This window comes from Oryx dammah, unplaced genomic scaffold, assembly GCF_014754425.2.
Source record: "Oryx dammah isolate SB20612 unplaced genomic scaffold, SCBI_Odam_1.1 HiC_scaffold_18, whole genome shotgun sequence".
In the NCBI taxonomy this organism is placed as follows: Eukaryota; Metazoa; Chordata; class Mammalia; order Artiodactyla; family Bovidae; genus Oryx; species Oryx dammah.
This window is the reverse complement of record NW_024070202.1, coordinates 37,067,548-37,083,994: the sequence shown is the minus strand read 5'-3', so window position 1 is coordinate 37,083,994 and position 16,447 is coordinate 37,067,548. Positions and strand designations below refer to the sequence as shown.

General features: G+C 36.0%; 1 protein-coding gene across 1 annotated transcript in view; it reads right to left on the bottom strand.

Moving 5' to 3' along the window:
• The window catches only part of SEMA3A (semaphorin 3A), a 251,278-nt gene that overhangs the window by 20,702 nt on the left and 214,129 nt on the right, over positions 1-16,447 (bottom strand). The window contains exons 14-15 of the mRNA XM_040260710.1: positions 11,407-11,564; positions 8,415-8,482 (exon numbers count right to left, since the gene is read on the bottom strand). Of these exons, the coding sequence (XP_040116644.1) occupies positions 8,415-8,482; positions 11,407-11,564 (226 nt within the window). The remainder of the gene's footprint in view (positions 1-8,414; positions 8,483-11,406; positions 11,565-16,447) is intronic.

Here is a 16,447-nt window from a genome sequence, read left to right as displayed (position 1 = left end):
TTTAAGGACTGATATCAGCTCATTTATCAAACCTTAAGGCTTCTTTTTGGGCCAAATGTTCAGATTCATAGTTGGATTTTCTATATGTTTAAAAGAAGCTAAAGCATAGACCAGATTAGCAGTGCTACAAAATACTAAATATACAGCTTTAAAGACCATAAAGATGACACTGCCAAAGATATTTTACAAAATTTTAGAACCATTTTGAATCCAACTAAGATGTAAATTGATATGAAGTAGCTGTAGAAATAATGAAGATTGGACTCAAAGAACATTCTACTGTGGGTTATTGGAATGGAAATGCATGTATGTAGAACAGTCAAGAGAACTAATTCAATGATGGCATTACATAGAAGTTAGAACATAAAATATTTTGAAGATTCAAAAATTTAAGATGATGTTAATTTTTAAAATTGTTACTGCTGGTATAACTTTTTACTTTCTGGACATGTAGATCAGCTTAACAAAGAAGGAAGAATGAGAGGCACCTTAAAAGTAAATTGACTCAACCACTCATGTTCTTGAATGCAAAATCAAACTCCAATTTTGTGCACAATAGTTATTTTAGGGAAGGGAACATATTGGAGGTTTCTCGTTAGCATTGTGTATGAGGTGTGAGTGGGAAGACAAGAAGATCTGCCAGCACAGCTATATTTAGGGTTTTGTACTGAAATTTCCCTAGGCGAAAGGCCACCGCTGATGGGGGAGAGTGTGCTGGACCAAAGGGAAGTGGAGCTGGATTATTCTGTCATCCAGGCCAGCTCATCATTAGTGCTTCTTTACAAGAGAGGGAACAGAGCACTGAGTGAGTGTCAAAGGTTTCATCAAGAGTGAAATTTCTTCCACCTTAATTCTGAGCTGTTTTATATAGTCTCTCTATGAAAATCTCCAAGATATGTAAAATATAGAGTATTACAGAATATGTTTACCATTATAGCTGGAACTAATCATCCTGAAGTGAATAATTTGGCTTCAGGTCATTTAGCAGTTTTCTTGAAAAGATATATCATATCTTTATATGTTTCCACATGACCACATATATTTTACTCAATGTGAGATGCAACATTAGCAAGACAACATACATGATTTAACAGGGCTGAGCTCTGGATTTCTGCCCATTTTACTTTCAAAGATTGACATCACCTATTCTAAGATAATTCACTGATTTCTAATGGTAAGACCCAGTCTGACCATATGGGAATGTCTGACATAAGTTTCCAAACATTTGAAATTCACTGTAATCTATGGTGTATATTTTTAATGTTTGGTCAATTAGTAAGACAAGCAGACAAGGAATAAAGAGGCCTTCAAAAAAGGAATGTTTTTACTGCTGTAGAGCTTAAACTATTTTGCCATTTCCTCCCATATATCACAAGCATCTACTTGGGGTTGTTTTTATACAAACACACACACACACACACCCCAGGTAACATTGAAACTCAGCAATTATTTTTCTCTCCCTATAGTATGCATTCCAACTGAAGAATCAGGAGAAAAAATTATTCACATTCATTTTAAATTTTTATAGCTAAGCAATTTCATATTCCCAAAGTTTATAGGCTGCCACTCTAATTTCATGAAAACATAACCTTAAAATCTGAAGCACTTTCCAAAGTCCATACACTCAACAGACAACAATATTTATTTATCCATTGCCTCACTTAAATAAATATGACTTTGGTCAGCTTTTCCTTGTAATTCCAGAATACATATCATTTTGAAAAAACACTTAACTGAGTCTATGAAGGGACTGAATTGCTAAACAAATGAATATATTGGTAAGATATATGTGTGCGTGTATATATATATATATATACACATATATATATATAATTCTTTAATAATCTTCAAACATAGCATGGTATCCTATGTAAAGTGGTTTGTAATTATAATTTATTAGTTAATTGGTTTACAATATTTCTTAAGAAAGATTCTACTTCTAAATACAATGCTGTTACTAACAATATATTACAAATCATTTTCACAATAAATAACAAATGCTGTAACAAATCTCTACTGATTAACAAAAATAATACTATTCTATAGCTTGAAATGTTTAGATCATTCATTCAACAAATATTTGTTCAATGAATATCTACAACAGTCACAATATTGCATCTGTTATAACTAGAGATAAAAAACTGAGCAAAATAGCGAGTTTATATTGCCATGGAGACTCAATTTCATAGGAAATGAGCTCTAGTTGTATCATCTTGTTTCATTTACTTCTAGTTAGTATCATTAGTCTTTCCATATTTAAGAAAAGTGAAAAAGTGAAAGTGTTAGTCCCTTAGTCATTCAGTAGTGTCCAACTCTTTGCAACCCTCTGGGACTGTGAAACACAAGGTTCCTTTGTCCATGGAATTCTTCAGGCAAGAATACTGGAGTGGGTTGCCATTCCCTTTCTCCAGGGGATCTTCCCAACCCAGGGATCGAACCTGGGTCTCCTACATTGCTGGTAGGTTCTTTACTGTGTGAATAATGAGGGAAGCCCATATCTAAGCAAATAAACTCTTTAATATAAGGAATTAATATTTCATAATACTGCATTGCAGAAAAGCTGATTATCATGATTCACTATTTCTATGTGAAATAGATAAATTCAAGATGAGGGAATATTTTGTTGTCCAACTGAAATATGCCATCTGAAAAATTTAATGAGGGTGTGCCAACAATGTACTAAATCCATATAAAGACAAAAACTTGTTAGGTAGGATGAGCAACAAGGGGAGGCCTGGCTGAAAACTGACCTCTAAACTCCATCCTAGACACACCCAGGAGAGCTCACAGCCTCCAAGATAATTACAGAGACTTTTTAGCTCCTGCACAAGTGCCTTAGGCACACAGTGGATACAAAATAATCAAAGGAGCTTAAGTAACCTTAGAGAAGGCAGTTTGGAGCCCATAATGGGCTTATGAATATTTTACATCTAATTATAAAGGACTGAATTATGGGAAGACATATGGGAAGACATAAACAACCCAGCCTGCTGTGTTGTAACTTGGAATCGTCAGTTGGCCTTGAGCATATGCCCTCTGCATTCCCTTTCATTGACTGGTGGTGAGTATAAGCCCTACTTTGCACTGGGCATAACCAAAAGGAGCAGACTGGAAGTACAAAAGGGGGAAGCCAAGAGGAATGGAAAGGAAGGAGGACGAGAGCTCCTTTGGGGGCAAGCCTGCTCACACATCTTAGGAGTGTCTGTCTAATAAAGTATCTATCTGCTTGAACTGACTGAGCTCTAACTCGTCAGTTGTTTTTAACCCTTTAGTCCAATGCTCAAAATTTTTGTTGTGATGAAACACAACAAAGAACCGAGAAGAGATGAACTGAGGAAGAGAAATAAACCAACCTGACATTCTGAAAAATTTAATGAGAGTGTGCATCAACAATGTATTAAATCTGTATAAACACAAAAATTCTTCCTCTTGTCTAGTGGCATTTTTTTTCTTCATAATGAGAACAGTAACAGATAGGAAAGCAAATAAACAGAGAAGAAAATTTTATAAGCAAAATGGATTCAAAATATAGGTTCAATATGAGGCAACCTATCTCCTAGTATTGGCATCTCCAAACGACCTTGTAGGCATTCACAAATCACACAGCAACGTATGTAGGATACACAACAAGGACCTTCAGAAAGGCAACCAGGTTTTTCAATGTTGTACAACATGTTTTCTTTCTTAACAATTATGACCCATGAAAGGACCCAGAGACCCCACAGAGACTGTGACAGAACTGTGTCTGAGCGTCTCCTGTGGAGGAAGGGTCAGCAGTGGACTGCCGCAGGGGCAGGGCCTCTGGGTGCAGCAGACACAGGTATGGCTTAAGCCCTTCTGGAGGAGGTCGCCACTGACCCTACCATAGAGCTGCCAGAACTTACACAGGACTGGGAATTAGACTCTTAGAGGGCACAACAGAACCCTGTGTGTACCAGGACTCAGAAAAAAGGAGCAGTGACCCCACAAGAGACTGACCCAGACTTGCCCAGGAGTGTCCAGAAGTCTCCAGTGGAAGCATGGGTTGGTGGTGGCCTGCTGCAGGGCTGGGGGCACTGAGTGCAGCAGTGCATGCCTGGGACCTTTTGAAGGAGGTCTCCATTATCTTCATTACCTCCACCATAGTTTGGCCCCAGGTAAGTAACAGGGAGGGAACACAGCTCCACCCATCAACAGAAAATTGGATTAAAGATTTACTCTAAGCCTCTTATCCTTTTCCATCAGAGGGCAGACAGACTGAAAACCACAATCACAGAAAACTAACCAATCTGATCACATGGACCACAGCCTTGTCTAACTCAATGAAACTAAGAGCAGCCATGCCGTGTAGGGCCACCCAAGACAGATGGGTCATGGTGGAGAGTTCTGACAAAACAGGTCCACTGGAGAAGGGAATGGCAAACCACTTCAGTATTCTTGCCTTGAGAACCCCATGAAAAGGCAAAAAGATAGGACACTGAAAGATGAACTCCCCAGGTTGGTAGGTGCCCAATATGCTACTGGAGATCCTTGAAGAAATAACTCCAGAAAGAATGAAGAGGATGGAGTCATATCAAAAACAACACCCAGTTGTGGATGTGACTAGTGATAGAAGCAAAGTCCGATTCTGTAAAGAGCAATATTGCATAGGAACCTGGAATGTTAGGTCCATGAATCAAGGCAAACTGGAAGTGGTCAAACAAGAGATGGCAAGAGTGAATGGCAACATTTTAGGAATCAGAGAACTAAAATGGACTGGAATGGATGAATTTAACTGAGATGACTGTTATATCTACTACTGTGGGCAAGAATCCCTAAGAAGAAATGGAGTAGCCATCATAGTCAACAAAAGAGTCCAAAATGCAGTACTTGGATGCAGTCTCAAAAACAACAGAAAGATATCTGTTTGTTTCCAAGGCAAAACATTCAGTATCACAGTTATCCCAAGTCTATGCCCTGACGAGTAATGCTGAAGAAGCTGAGGTTGAAAGGTTTCATGAAGACCTACAAGAATTTCTAGAACTAACACCTAAAAAAGAAGTGCTTTTCATTATAGGGGACTGGAATGCAAAAGCAGGAAGTCAAGAAACATCTGGAGTAAGGCAAATTTGGCCTTGGAGTAAAGAATGAAGCAGGGCAAAGGCTAACAGAGTCATAGAAAACACCCTTTTCCAACAACACAACAGAAGACTCTACACATGGACATCACCAAATGGTCAATATCGAAATCAGATTAATTATATTCCCTGTAGGCAAAGATGGAGAAGCTCTATACATTCAGCAAAAATAAGACTGGGAGCCGACTGTGGCTCAGATCATTAACTCCTTATTGCCAAATTCAGAATTAAATTGAAGGAAGTAAGGACAACCACTAGACCATTCAGGTATGACCTAAATCAAATCCCTTATGATTATACAGAGGAAGTGAGAAATAGATTCAAAGGATTAGATCTGATAGAGTGCCTAAAGAACTATGGACAGAGGTTCATGACATTGTACAGGAGACAGGGATCAAGACCATTCCCAAGAAAAAGAAATGGAAAAAGCAAAATGGCTGTCTGGGGAGGTCTTACAAATAGCTGTGAAAGAAGAGTAGCAAAAAGCAAAGGAGAAAAGGAAAGATAGACCCATTTGAACGCTGAGTTCCAAAAAATAGCAAGGAGAGATAAGAAAGCCTTCCTCGGTGATCAGTGCAAAGAAACAGAGGAAAACAACAGAATGGGAAAGACTAGAGATCTCTTCAAGAAAATTAGAGATAGCAAGGGGACATTTCATGCAAGGTGAAGGTGTAGTCGCTCAGTCGTGTCCGACTCTTTGCGACCCCGTGAACTGTCGCCTACCAGGCTCCTCCGTCCATGGGATTCTCCAGGCAAGAATAAAGATGGGCTCAATAAAGGACAGAACTGGTAGGGACCTAACAGAAGCAGAAGATATTAAGAAGAGGTGATACACAGAAGATAGAAAAAAGATCTTCACAACCCAGATAATCATGACGGTTTGATCACTCACCTAGAGCCAGACATCCTGGAATGTGAAGTCAAGTGAGTCTTAGAAAGCCACACTACTTAGGAAACTAGTGGAATTGATGCAATTCCAGTCGAACTACTTCAAATCCTAAAAATGATGCTGTGAAAGTGCTGTACTCAACATGCCTGCAAATTTGGAAAACTCAGCAGTGGCTACAGGACTGGAAAAGGTAAGTTTTCATTCCAATCCCAAAGAAAGGCAATACCAAAAAATGCTCAAACTACCACATGAGTGTACTCATCTCACATGCTAGCAAACAATGCTCAAAATTCTCCAAGCCAGGCTCCAAGAGTATGTGAACCATGAACTTCCAGATGTTCAAGCTGGATTTAGAAAAGGCAGAGGAACCAGAGATCAAATTGCCAATATCTGCAGGATCAATGAAAAAGTGAGAGAGTTCCAGAAAAACAGCTATTTCTGCTTTATTGACTATGCCAAAGCCTTTGACTGTGTGGATCACAATAAACTGTGGAAAATTCTTAAAGAGATGGGAATACTAGACCACCTGACCTACCTCTTGAGAAACCTGCATGCAGGTCAGGAAGGAACAGTAAGAATAGGACATGGAAAAATAGACTGTTTCCAAAAATGTCAAGGCTGGTTATTGTCACCGTGCATATTTAACTTATATGCAGAGTATATGTGACAGTGTACACAAGAAATGCTGAGCTGGTTGAAGCAGAAGCTGGAATCAAGATTGCTGGAAGAAATATCAATAACCTCAGATATGCAGATACACCACTCTACTGGCAGAAAGCAAAAAAGAACTAAAGAACCTCTTGATCAAAATGAAAGAGGAGTGTGAAAAAGTTGGCTTAAAACTCAACATTCAGAAAACTAAGATTATGGCATCTGGTCTCAGCACTTCACGGCAAATAGATGGGGGAATCAGTGGAAACAGTGACAGCCTATTTTTCAGGCTCCAAAATCACTGCAGATGGTGACTGCAGCCATGAAATTAAAAGACGCTTGTTCCTTGGAAGAAAAGTTATGACCAACCTAGACAGCATATTAAAAAGCAGAGGCATTACTCTGCCAACTAGGTCTGTCTAGTCAAGGCTATGGTTTTTCCAGTAGTCATATACTGATGTGAGAGTTGGACTATAAAGAAAGCTGAGGGCTGAAGAATTGATGGTTTTGAACTTGGTGTTGGAGTAGAAAAGAGATCCAACCAATCCATCCTAAAGGAAATCGGTCCTGAATATTCATTGGAAGGACTGATATTGAAGCTGAAACTCCAATACTTTTGCCACCCTATATGAAGAACTGATTCATTTGAAAAGACCCTGTTGCTGGGAAAGACTGAAGGTGGAAGGAGAATGGAACGACAGAGGATGAGATGGTTGGATGGCATCATCGACTCAATGGACATGAGTTTGAGTAAACTCTGGGAGTTAGTGATGGACAGGGAGGCCTGGCATGCTGCAGTCCACGGGGTCACAATGAGTCAGACATGACTGAGTGACTGAACTGAACTGAACTGAATTACCCATGAATATTCTTTACACAGAATTAGTAGATCAAGTTCAAGTAATTGATAAAAACAGTATACCTTCTTTTAAGATTAATGTAAAAGGCACCAAAAAAGTCAATAGGATAATTATGGATAATAGGATATTAATAGGATAATTAGTTAAGTTAGTAAGATAATTATGTCAAATTACACATAATATGTTTACAGTTGATATTTTAGCCATTTTTAATTGAGCTATTCATAAGCAGTGATGTCATTGCTGAGTTTTCCCAGCAGAGGGAAGCATAGCCTAATTAATTTTGTTTTCTGTAAAGGGCTGAAGTGGGATGAAAGGGATATACTACAATTTTACTTCATTTTAAATAAAGACTGGTTTATATTTCATCATTAAATAAGCAACTTGACATCTTTTAGAAAGCACAAAATGAACTTGATCTAAAATCCCCTGATTCAGGGGAATATCCTACTGGTAAATCAGTGTGAAGACATCCAAACTAACTTTTACTTGAGTAGGATACTCAGTAATAATGTGCTGGGTCTATACTATCAGCATATAAATGAAAAATTTGCATGGCTGAGTTTAAGACTACACTTTCTTCTTGGATATATTTAAATGAATATATTTGCTGCCTACTACTCAGGTTGCAACTATATATTAAAGCATATACTTAAACCTGACTTCTTTTGGTTAACATTTGAAAATTGAGCATGAAGTCTCATAAGGGTTTAATATCTTGAACTTATCATACTTACAATAAAAAAACATAATTCAGTGCTTTGTGTTCATTATAATTTTCTTCCACAAGATGTTCTTTCTCTTCAGTTGCACTTCTCTAAGTATTCTGGCAGAGGTGTATAACTTGTAAGCATATGTATTGCTGCTTTTGGTTTTATCCTAGTGCTAGCAGGTTGAAAGATTAAAAATGTAACTTACCATGGTGTTGTAAGTCTGAACAGTGGGTCAATGGATCTCCATTTCTTATATCTTGTCGTCTCGTGCGTCTAAAACAATTATATTTAAAAGGTATTACTGTATCTCTGTTCTTTCTTGGGGATTTGTTGTAAGAATCAAGAAGAATCAAAATCAAAGATCCCAGGAGTTTATCAGAAGAGATGAATCTATATATGACTAAAAGAGTTTTTAAAGCAGTTCATTATACCCCTAAGAGAAGTCTCCAAGATGATCAAATGGAAAATAGTATATAAATGCACTAAATAAATAACAATGCATTAAAAGTCTTTTAAGGTATTGATAACAGGAAATTCATGGGTTCTTTTGCTACTGAATGTTAATCAGTAAGAACCTAACATTTAAAAAATTCAAAATTCCTAATACCTTAATTCTGAGGAAAACACACAAAATATAGAATAGCAACCCATTTATTCAATGAATAGAATTAAACACTTTTTCCCCTAATTACTAATGAAGGAGTAAGATTGACAATTAAAAATCATATGAATTTTTGTCTTAATATTTATACATAATTCCTTAAATTAATTTTTGTTAAACTATAGTATTAAGACAAAGAATTCTATTGTAATTTAGTTTGTAATTTTTCTTTATGGTTGCTATATCAACCTTTTTTAATAAAACATTTCTTTTATGATTACATAGTTATGATTGCAAACCAATTTACTTATGAAGTGAATAAAAGGACAAAACAACAACAAATATTAAAGAGCAAGTCTCCTTTTATAAGAGGAAGGTGAGAGAGAAGATGAACTTACCTCTAAAAGAAAAGCAAATTTGCTATAAAACTGAAATTAAGTTCTCCTGCATTCTACTGCTCAGATAATGTTTGTTATAGTTCATTCTGGGCACCTTCCCTCTACAATTTGCTAACAGTTAACTGGGAATAAGGAGGTTGTCTCCAGCCATTATGGTGCAAACAAGGTGTGTTGTTCAAGTAAAAGGCTAAAAATGGAGACTGCTTATGTGTAACTGGGGAAAAGACTGGGGACACTTGCCCAACTGTATATTGCATCTATTTTAATGGGTATTGTCTTGCTACAAAGTTAGTTACCAACACTGAAAAAAGTTCTCACAAACGCCACTGAGAACTGAAACATGGAATTTGTTACTGTATTCATAAATTTAGAAGTCCCAAGTATTTATAAATTTCTATTTGTAGTATTGGTGACACTATCAAACAGATGGTGCACATTTCAAAATTGAGCCAACAAAAGAACTTGTGAAACACGAACCACAAAGCATTTGGGACGGAAATTTTTTTTACTGCCATTTAAGCTTTTGAAAAATGCCATCACAAAGAATATATAAATTGTAACACCTCTAAACATCCTTTTCAAAGACACATGAAATTGGGTTAGGTAAAACCTGCAAGGCACAACAAAAATGTGTTAATTGTAATTCCTTCAATCTTGGATTCTAGGTATGCAGTAAACACTCCAAATATATACTAATATCCAGGTTTTAACTTATTACAGATTTAGTTATGATGTTATTTTTATATTATTTTTCATTAAGAAAAGCTTAAAATTCAAATGAATTATTACTAAATTAGGCAATGTTATACATTTCACATGGAATGAAATTAATACACAGTTTTAGTTCAAACTGGGCTTCCCTGGTGGCTCAGAGGTTAAAGCGTCTGCCTGGAATGTGGGAGACCTGGGTTTGATCCCTGGGTTGGGAAGATCCCCTGGAGAAGGAAAGGCAACCCACTCCAGTACTCTTGCCTGGAGAATCTCAATGGAGGGAGGAGCCTGGTAGGCTACAGTCCATGGGGTCGCAAAGAGTTGGACATGACTGAACGACTTCACTTTCACTTTTCACTTTCATGCTTTAGAGAAGGAAATGGCAACCTACTCCAGTATTCTTGCCTGGAGAATCCCAGGGACAAGGGAGTCTGATGGGCTGCCGCCTATGGGGTTGCAGAGTCGGACACGACTGAAGCAACTTAGCAGCAGTAGAGCTAAATGATTTAAGAAGCATAAATCCTTTATCATAATTAATTTTACTGCTGTAACAAGATCATATTGCTATTTATTAGTATATTCAGGGTTTCTTTGATCAGTAACACATTATCTCCACACTAAATTTTTGTTTTAAATTAAAACTTCCAATGAATGGATAGATACATGAAAGTAATACAAATAGGTTGTTTCAATTCTGAATACTGAAGGCTTAAGAAAATTGAGTATTTATTTATTTATTTTATTTATTTTATTTTTGAAAATTGAGTATTTAGTAAATGGAATAGGTTGATACATTTATATTTAATATTATTATTAACAAGGCAACTGTGTTTTAACCTATATGGACTGAATATATGAAAGTTTTACATTGTAGATAATGTAATACTACAGTCAATGTTATCTAATGTGTAATCAAAATGTTTAGTTTAGATATTTGAGTTATTTCTTTTCCCTAATATTTTCTAAAACATTTAAAATGATCCAAATGTTGTAGAACACATCTCATTAGCAAAGAAAAATGTCATGTTCACAGCTTCTTGTAAAACATTAGCTACAATAAAAAACAAAGCAAAGTTTACTGCCCCTATAATGCATCAGTGTAATAATACTAATTTCTATTAAATGTTTCAATAGGTTTTATGCATACCATTAATCTTTAGGTTTATATTAGTAAGTATTGTATATTACTTTTTTCTATCATTGCTTGTTTCTTAAATACTGGTGAACAGGTAGCCTTGAGTGAGTAGTAAAGAATACATTGAAATGATTATTTTGCCAAATTAAGATGGTGTTTTTGTTTTCTAAAACAAAAGTAAACCAAGTTTGTGTAGAAGTTTAGGATATATCTAAGAGTTCCCTGAATTGTAACACCTTGCTTTATACACAGAAATAAAGAGATGATGTACTCATATGAAGAAGCTGTTCCAAAAATGAAATCAGATAAGATAAATGTCAAACAGTGTATTTATTTCTAATAGTCCTCCTACCTCTTTGCAGTAGGAAAATAGCGAGAGCATGAGGAGCCATCCCAGGCACAGTAAGGGTCTCGGGCAAGGCAGCACTCTGCACAGGCTTTCCCGTAAATATCACATCTGTGTAAAGGGAGTTGTGTGACCCCCGTAGTAGAGCCAATATATAGTTGTTGCTGTGGAAAGAGTTTACTGTTATGACAAAAATTACCTTGTTTTTTAAATATCTTTTTCCTTAAAAAAAAAAAAAAGAAAATGTTATATTTTAGCAAGCATACATTTATCTTTGTGTGTTTAAAATATTTCATTTCTGGTAATTTTTTCAAAGGCCTGACAGAAAATGCGACCATCTAAAATACAGCAAGGTCAAAATCCATATATTTGACTGAAACAGGTATATTTTGTAAGGGAAGATGAAGGAAGACAGTAGTAGTTACATGTCAATTAAATCTCATGAAAATAAAAAAAAATTTAAATGACATTACTGAGGAATGAAAAGTTCAAACCTTCAGTTTGCTCTTAGCTTGCTTTTTAAAATTCTGCTGTTTATAATTTGATTAACCAGATTACCTACCCTGCCAAGTATTCTGATTGGTTTTGAGGCAGGGATCTTTTGCTTTTGACTCTTGGGGACTTTCAGTTTAGGTTTGCCCTCCTATAAGAAGGGAAAGGGTAAAGTTTTGGTGCTTATATTGGTAAGAAGCTTTGCTCAATTTTAATCATCTTGCCTTTGTACTACATCCAGAAGACTACTTTAAACAAAAGTACTCAATTAACTTCTCACTCAAAGATCATTGTATAGGGGAATCAAGTACACACTACTTGGTGCCATGGACTTGAACAAAAAGCTCAAATGTCAAAAAGGTGGGATACTGGGCATCAACATACCTGGATTCTAGGTCTTGCCTGACATTAACTCTTTGTTGATCTTGGGCTGTTCACATAATTTTCCTAAGACTTAACTTCCTTATTCATAAAATAAGCATGGTTAACTAGAGCTTCAAAGAATGCATCCAAATAAAACATCTATGCTGGCGTTATTCTCAATGAATTTGAAGTTATCAAAGGAGCCAGCATTGGAAGGAAAAAAGCTTTCTAGCAGCAATCAATTTAAAAAATACTTTAACAAAGTTGCCCAATGTAGCATATCAGTTGCAACTTTATGTAAACACAAAATTAAATACAAATAAAACTGTTTTGTGATTGTTCTATATTTTACTATCAATATATAGTAAACTATATACTATACTAGCTCCCTTTTCTTGTACTAGATGATTGAATAATTATAATAAATATTAAATGTGAAAATTTTTATGTACTTAAACACAATAGTACATATAAAAAAGACCCCAAAAGTGTATTTTAATTTCTCCACTATAGAAAAGAATAGTTACAGAAAAGCCCGTCTTGGAACCATGGTGTGCTCTTTTAGTATTATAAGTTGCCTATTAGTAAGCAATGGATATAATTAAAATCGCATTTCTAGCTGGCTTTCAAAGATGGACTACATATAGCAGATATGTTTGAATGAAGATAAAGTATCTATTAGAACCTAAGAAATTATTGACGGTAAGTAGCATTTTATAGAAAATAATTATATGCTTAAAGCTAACCAACTTACTTATATGTTAACACAAAACAGGGAAGAGAAAGGGGGAAGAAATAATACAGTAAAAACTAAATTATTATGGAGGTAGTAATCCTGATAAATATAACTTATTCCATTTCAGTAAAATGAAGAATATTTATTTTAAATAATATTCCAGTATAGTATATGGAATATGGTATACATTACAGATGTTCAATTTCTCAGTATATTCACCTTGTATTTTTATGTTGAAAGATGCTACAAACCACAGCAAATTAAGAAATGATAGTTAAAGTCTCTGGGAGTAAGATGAAATATTATTAAGCCTTTTTGTTGAGTGAAAATGAATCTGATTTGTACCCCTCTTATAGCATCTACAGAACCTGCATGTGATAATATTTCTCAAATTAACTGTTAACAGAGAACTTAACTAATGCAAAGAACTTTTCCCCCTCCTATTATTTCTCTCTTCCAAAAGCATCTTTAAAAAATGACCTTAGATTGTATAGGGAGGAGGGAGAGGGTGAGATGTATGGAGAAAGTAACATGGAAACTTACAATATCATATGTAAAATAGCCAGCCACTGGGAACCTGCTATATGCCTCAGGGAACTCAAACAGGGGCTCTGTGACAATCTAGAGGGTGGGATGGGGAGGGAGATGGTAGGGAGGTTCAGGAGGGAGTGGGCATGGTGTACCTATGGCTAATTCTTGTTGATGTTTGACAGAAAACCAAAAAATTCTGTAAAGCAATTATCCTTCAGTCAAAAAAATATTAAGTGGCAGAAAAAAGAAGGAAGAAATCTCAATGTGATTTAAAAAAATGAAACAAGCATAATATTTAAACGATAAATTAGTTAAAAGGTCGCTAGGAGTCGGACATGACTGAGCGACTTCACTTTCACTTTTCACTTTCATGCATTGGAGAAGGAAATGGCAACCCACTCCAGTGCTCTTGCTTGGAGAATCCCAGGGACGGTTGGCGGGGGTGGGGAGGTGGTGGGGGCTGGTGCTGGTGAGCTGCCGTCTATAGGGTCCCACATAATCGGACAGGACTGAAGCGACTTAGCAGCAGCAGCAGCAGTATCTAGAAGCCTGTCTGGCATTGGTGAATATAAGATATGCCAAACCATATACTGTGGACATAACTATTTAAAAAGCGATTGAACAAGTTGGTCATACATAAGAAAAAGATTTCTATGTTTGACCAATAACTTTTAAGAAACATGAAAAAACTTCATATAGATTTCTATGAATATGGCACTGAGTAATAAAGGAGTTGTTATACAAATAATACATTCTACATCTGTTAGATCCCTTTGGCTGAAAATCAGAGACATAATACCTGAGAAAAATATGAAATGAAAAATATGGCAACTGAAATCACTGTAATGATAACCTAAAGTGTGATAAAATGGCAAAAATTTAATACAATCAATGTAGTTTTCATTTTACAATTATTCTGCTGTACTATTAATGATTTGCAAATAAATTATGCCATCTAAATGAAATGTAGGGGAGGCTTGCAGGCACCATTGAGCATAATCCAGTAACCAGCAAATAACCTGATGTGCTTTTTCTGCCCAATTTAACATCACCACAGGCTTTCTCACTATCCTTCCTAATAAGTTGCAGGTCATGAGCAGGTTATGAGTCCATTTATCCAGAAAATTAGTCGCAACATGTTTATCCCTCTTGATACTATTGCCTCACTTTTAAAACTTCCATAAGCATAAATGAAATTGACTCACATCTGAATGAAGTCAAACTCCAGTAATGGAAAATGCAGGCTAGAGTTACTTTCTTCTAACCTAGTATTTTAGGTTGACAAATTGTTTTTGTTTTTTGGTAAAATGTGCTACATTTAATGGGCCATTCTTAAGGTAGGTCAGAAAGAGAGAGTTTACAAAACTGAGTGCAATTTAATTAAGACTGATGAAGTCCAGCAGAGAATACATAGATAGTTTTAAAAATCATTATAGGTAAGAATATCCCAGTCTAGCTACCATCCTGGAACTCCCCAGATTTCTTTGCCAACATTTGACAATTTTTAGATTACAAGAACAGGTGAACACATACTTACAAAGTATAAGATGACAGTATCAGGTCAATAATATCTGCACTCTGGATTTCTCTAAATATCTTGGAGATTATCAATGTATTTTGATACAAATGTGTTGAAAAGGTATCTACTAAGTTTTACTAACACAGTATTTTAGCATCTTGTATGACAAAAAATGGCATGGTTAGAGATAAAACGTGTAAGTAAGATCTGCCATCAGAAATAAGATCTGCCAAATCAGTCTCATATTAAACAATTTTGTATGTAAGTTTTCACTTCAGAGAGTGAGAAGCTCCGAACTACTTTTTGACTATTTCTCCTAGGTTATTTAATAATTAATTTCAACTCAGGATCCAAGTCATTTTTTTTAAAGTTAACTTTGATATACTCATGGAAAGGCTAGGTAACATTTTTGCAGAAAAGATAATTCATTAGAAGTTAAAATCATATTTGCTTTGCCATTATCATTGAGCATTTAGAATCCATTTGCATTTTTTAAGAGTCCTGCCAAAGCATTCATTCAACAGGAATGAGAAGACTATTAACATGCTGTCCTCAAGCTTTGAAGTCAAAGAGTTTAATAATTTATCATTTGCAGGGACTGTTTTGCTGTTTCCCTTTTTATTTAGCCAAACTAAATGTTTTCTCTAGCACATGATACTACTGAAAACGTAAAATTAACTAAGTCAAAATTCTCCAAAAATATACTGCCCAGTGCATGATTTTATTAGCCTGTATAATACAGTTTGTTTACACATGTAAATTAAATTATACATTTATTTGTATTCCAAAACATTCACCCATGTTATTTCAGAGGATATACAGATGAAAATATGAGTTATTACTGAGGAAATTATGTTACAATGGCCAAGAAGGAAATACTATAAATGAAAATCTACAACAAATAGTGATCTAAGAGGGTCTCCCTGGTGGCTCAGCGCTAAAGACTCCGTCTGCAATGCAGGAGCCTCAGGAGTTCTAGGTTCAATCCCTGGGTTGGGAACATTCCCTGGAGAAGGAAATGACAACCCACCCTGGTATTCTTGCCTGGAAAATCCCATGGACAGAGGAGTCTGGTGGGCTCTAGTATATAGGGTCGCAAAGAGTCAGAGAGGACTGAAGTGACGTTGCATGCGTGTGATCTAATAAATATATTTATAGGATATATATATGTGCAAGGGTGCTAAGTGGCTTCAGTCGTGCCCCACTCTCTGCAACCGTATGGACCATAGCCTGCCAATCTACTCAGTCCATGAATTCTCCAGGCAAGAATATTGGAGTGGGTTTCCATGCCCTCCTCCAGGGGATCTTCCTGACCTAAGGATCCACCCTGCCTCTCTTACGGCTCCCGCATCGGTAGGCAGTTCTTTACCACTAGCACCACCTGGGAAGCCCAGGGGACATATGTG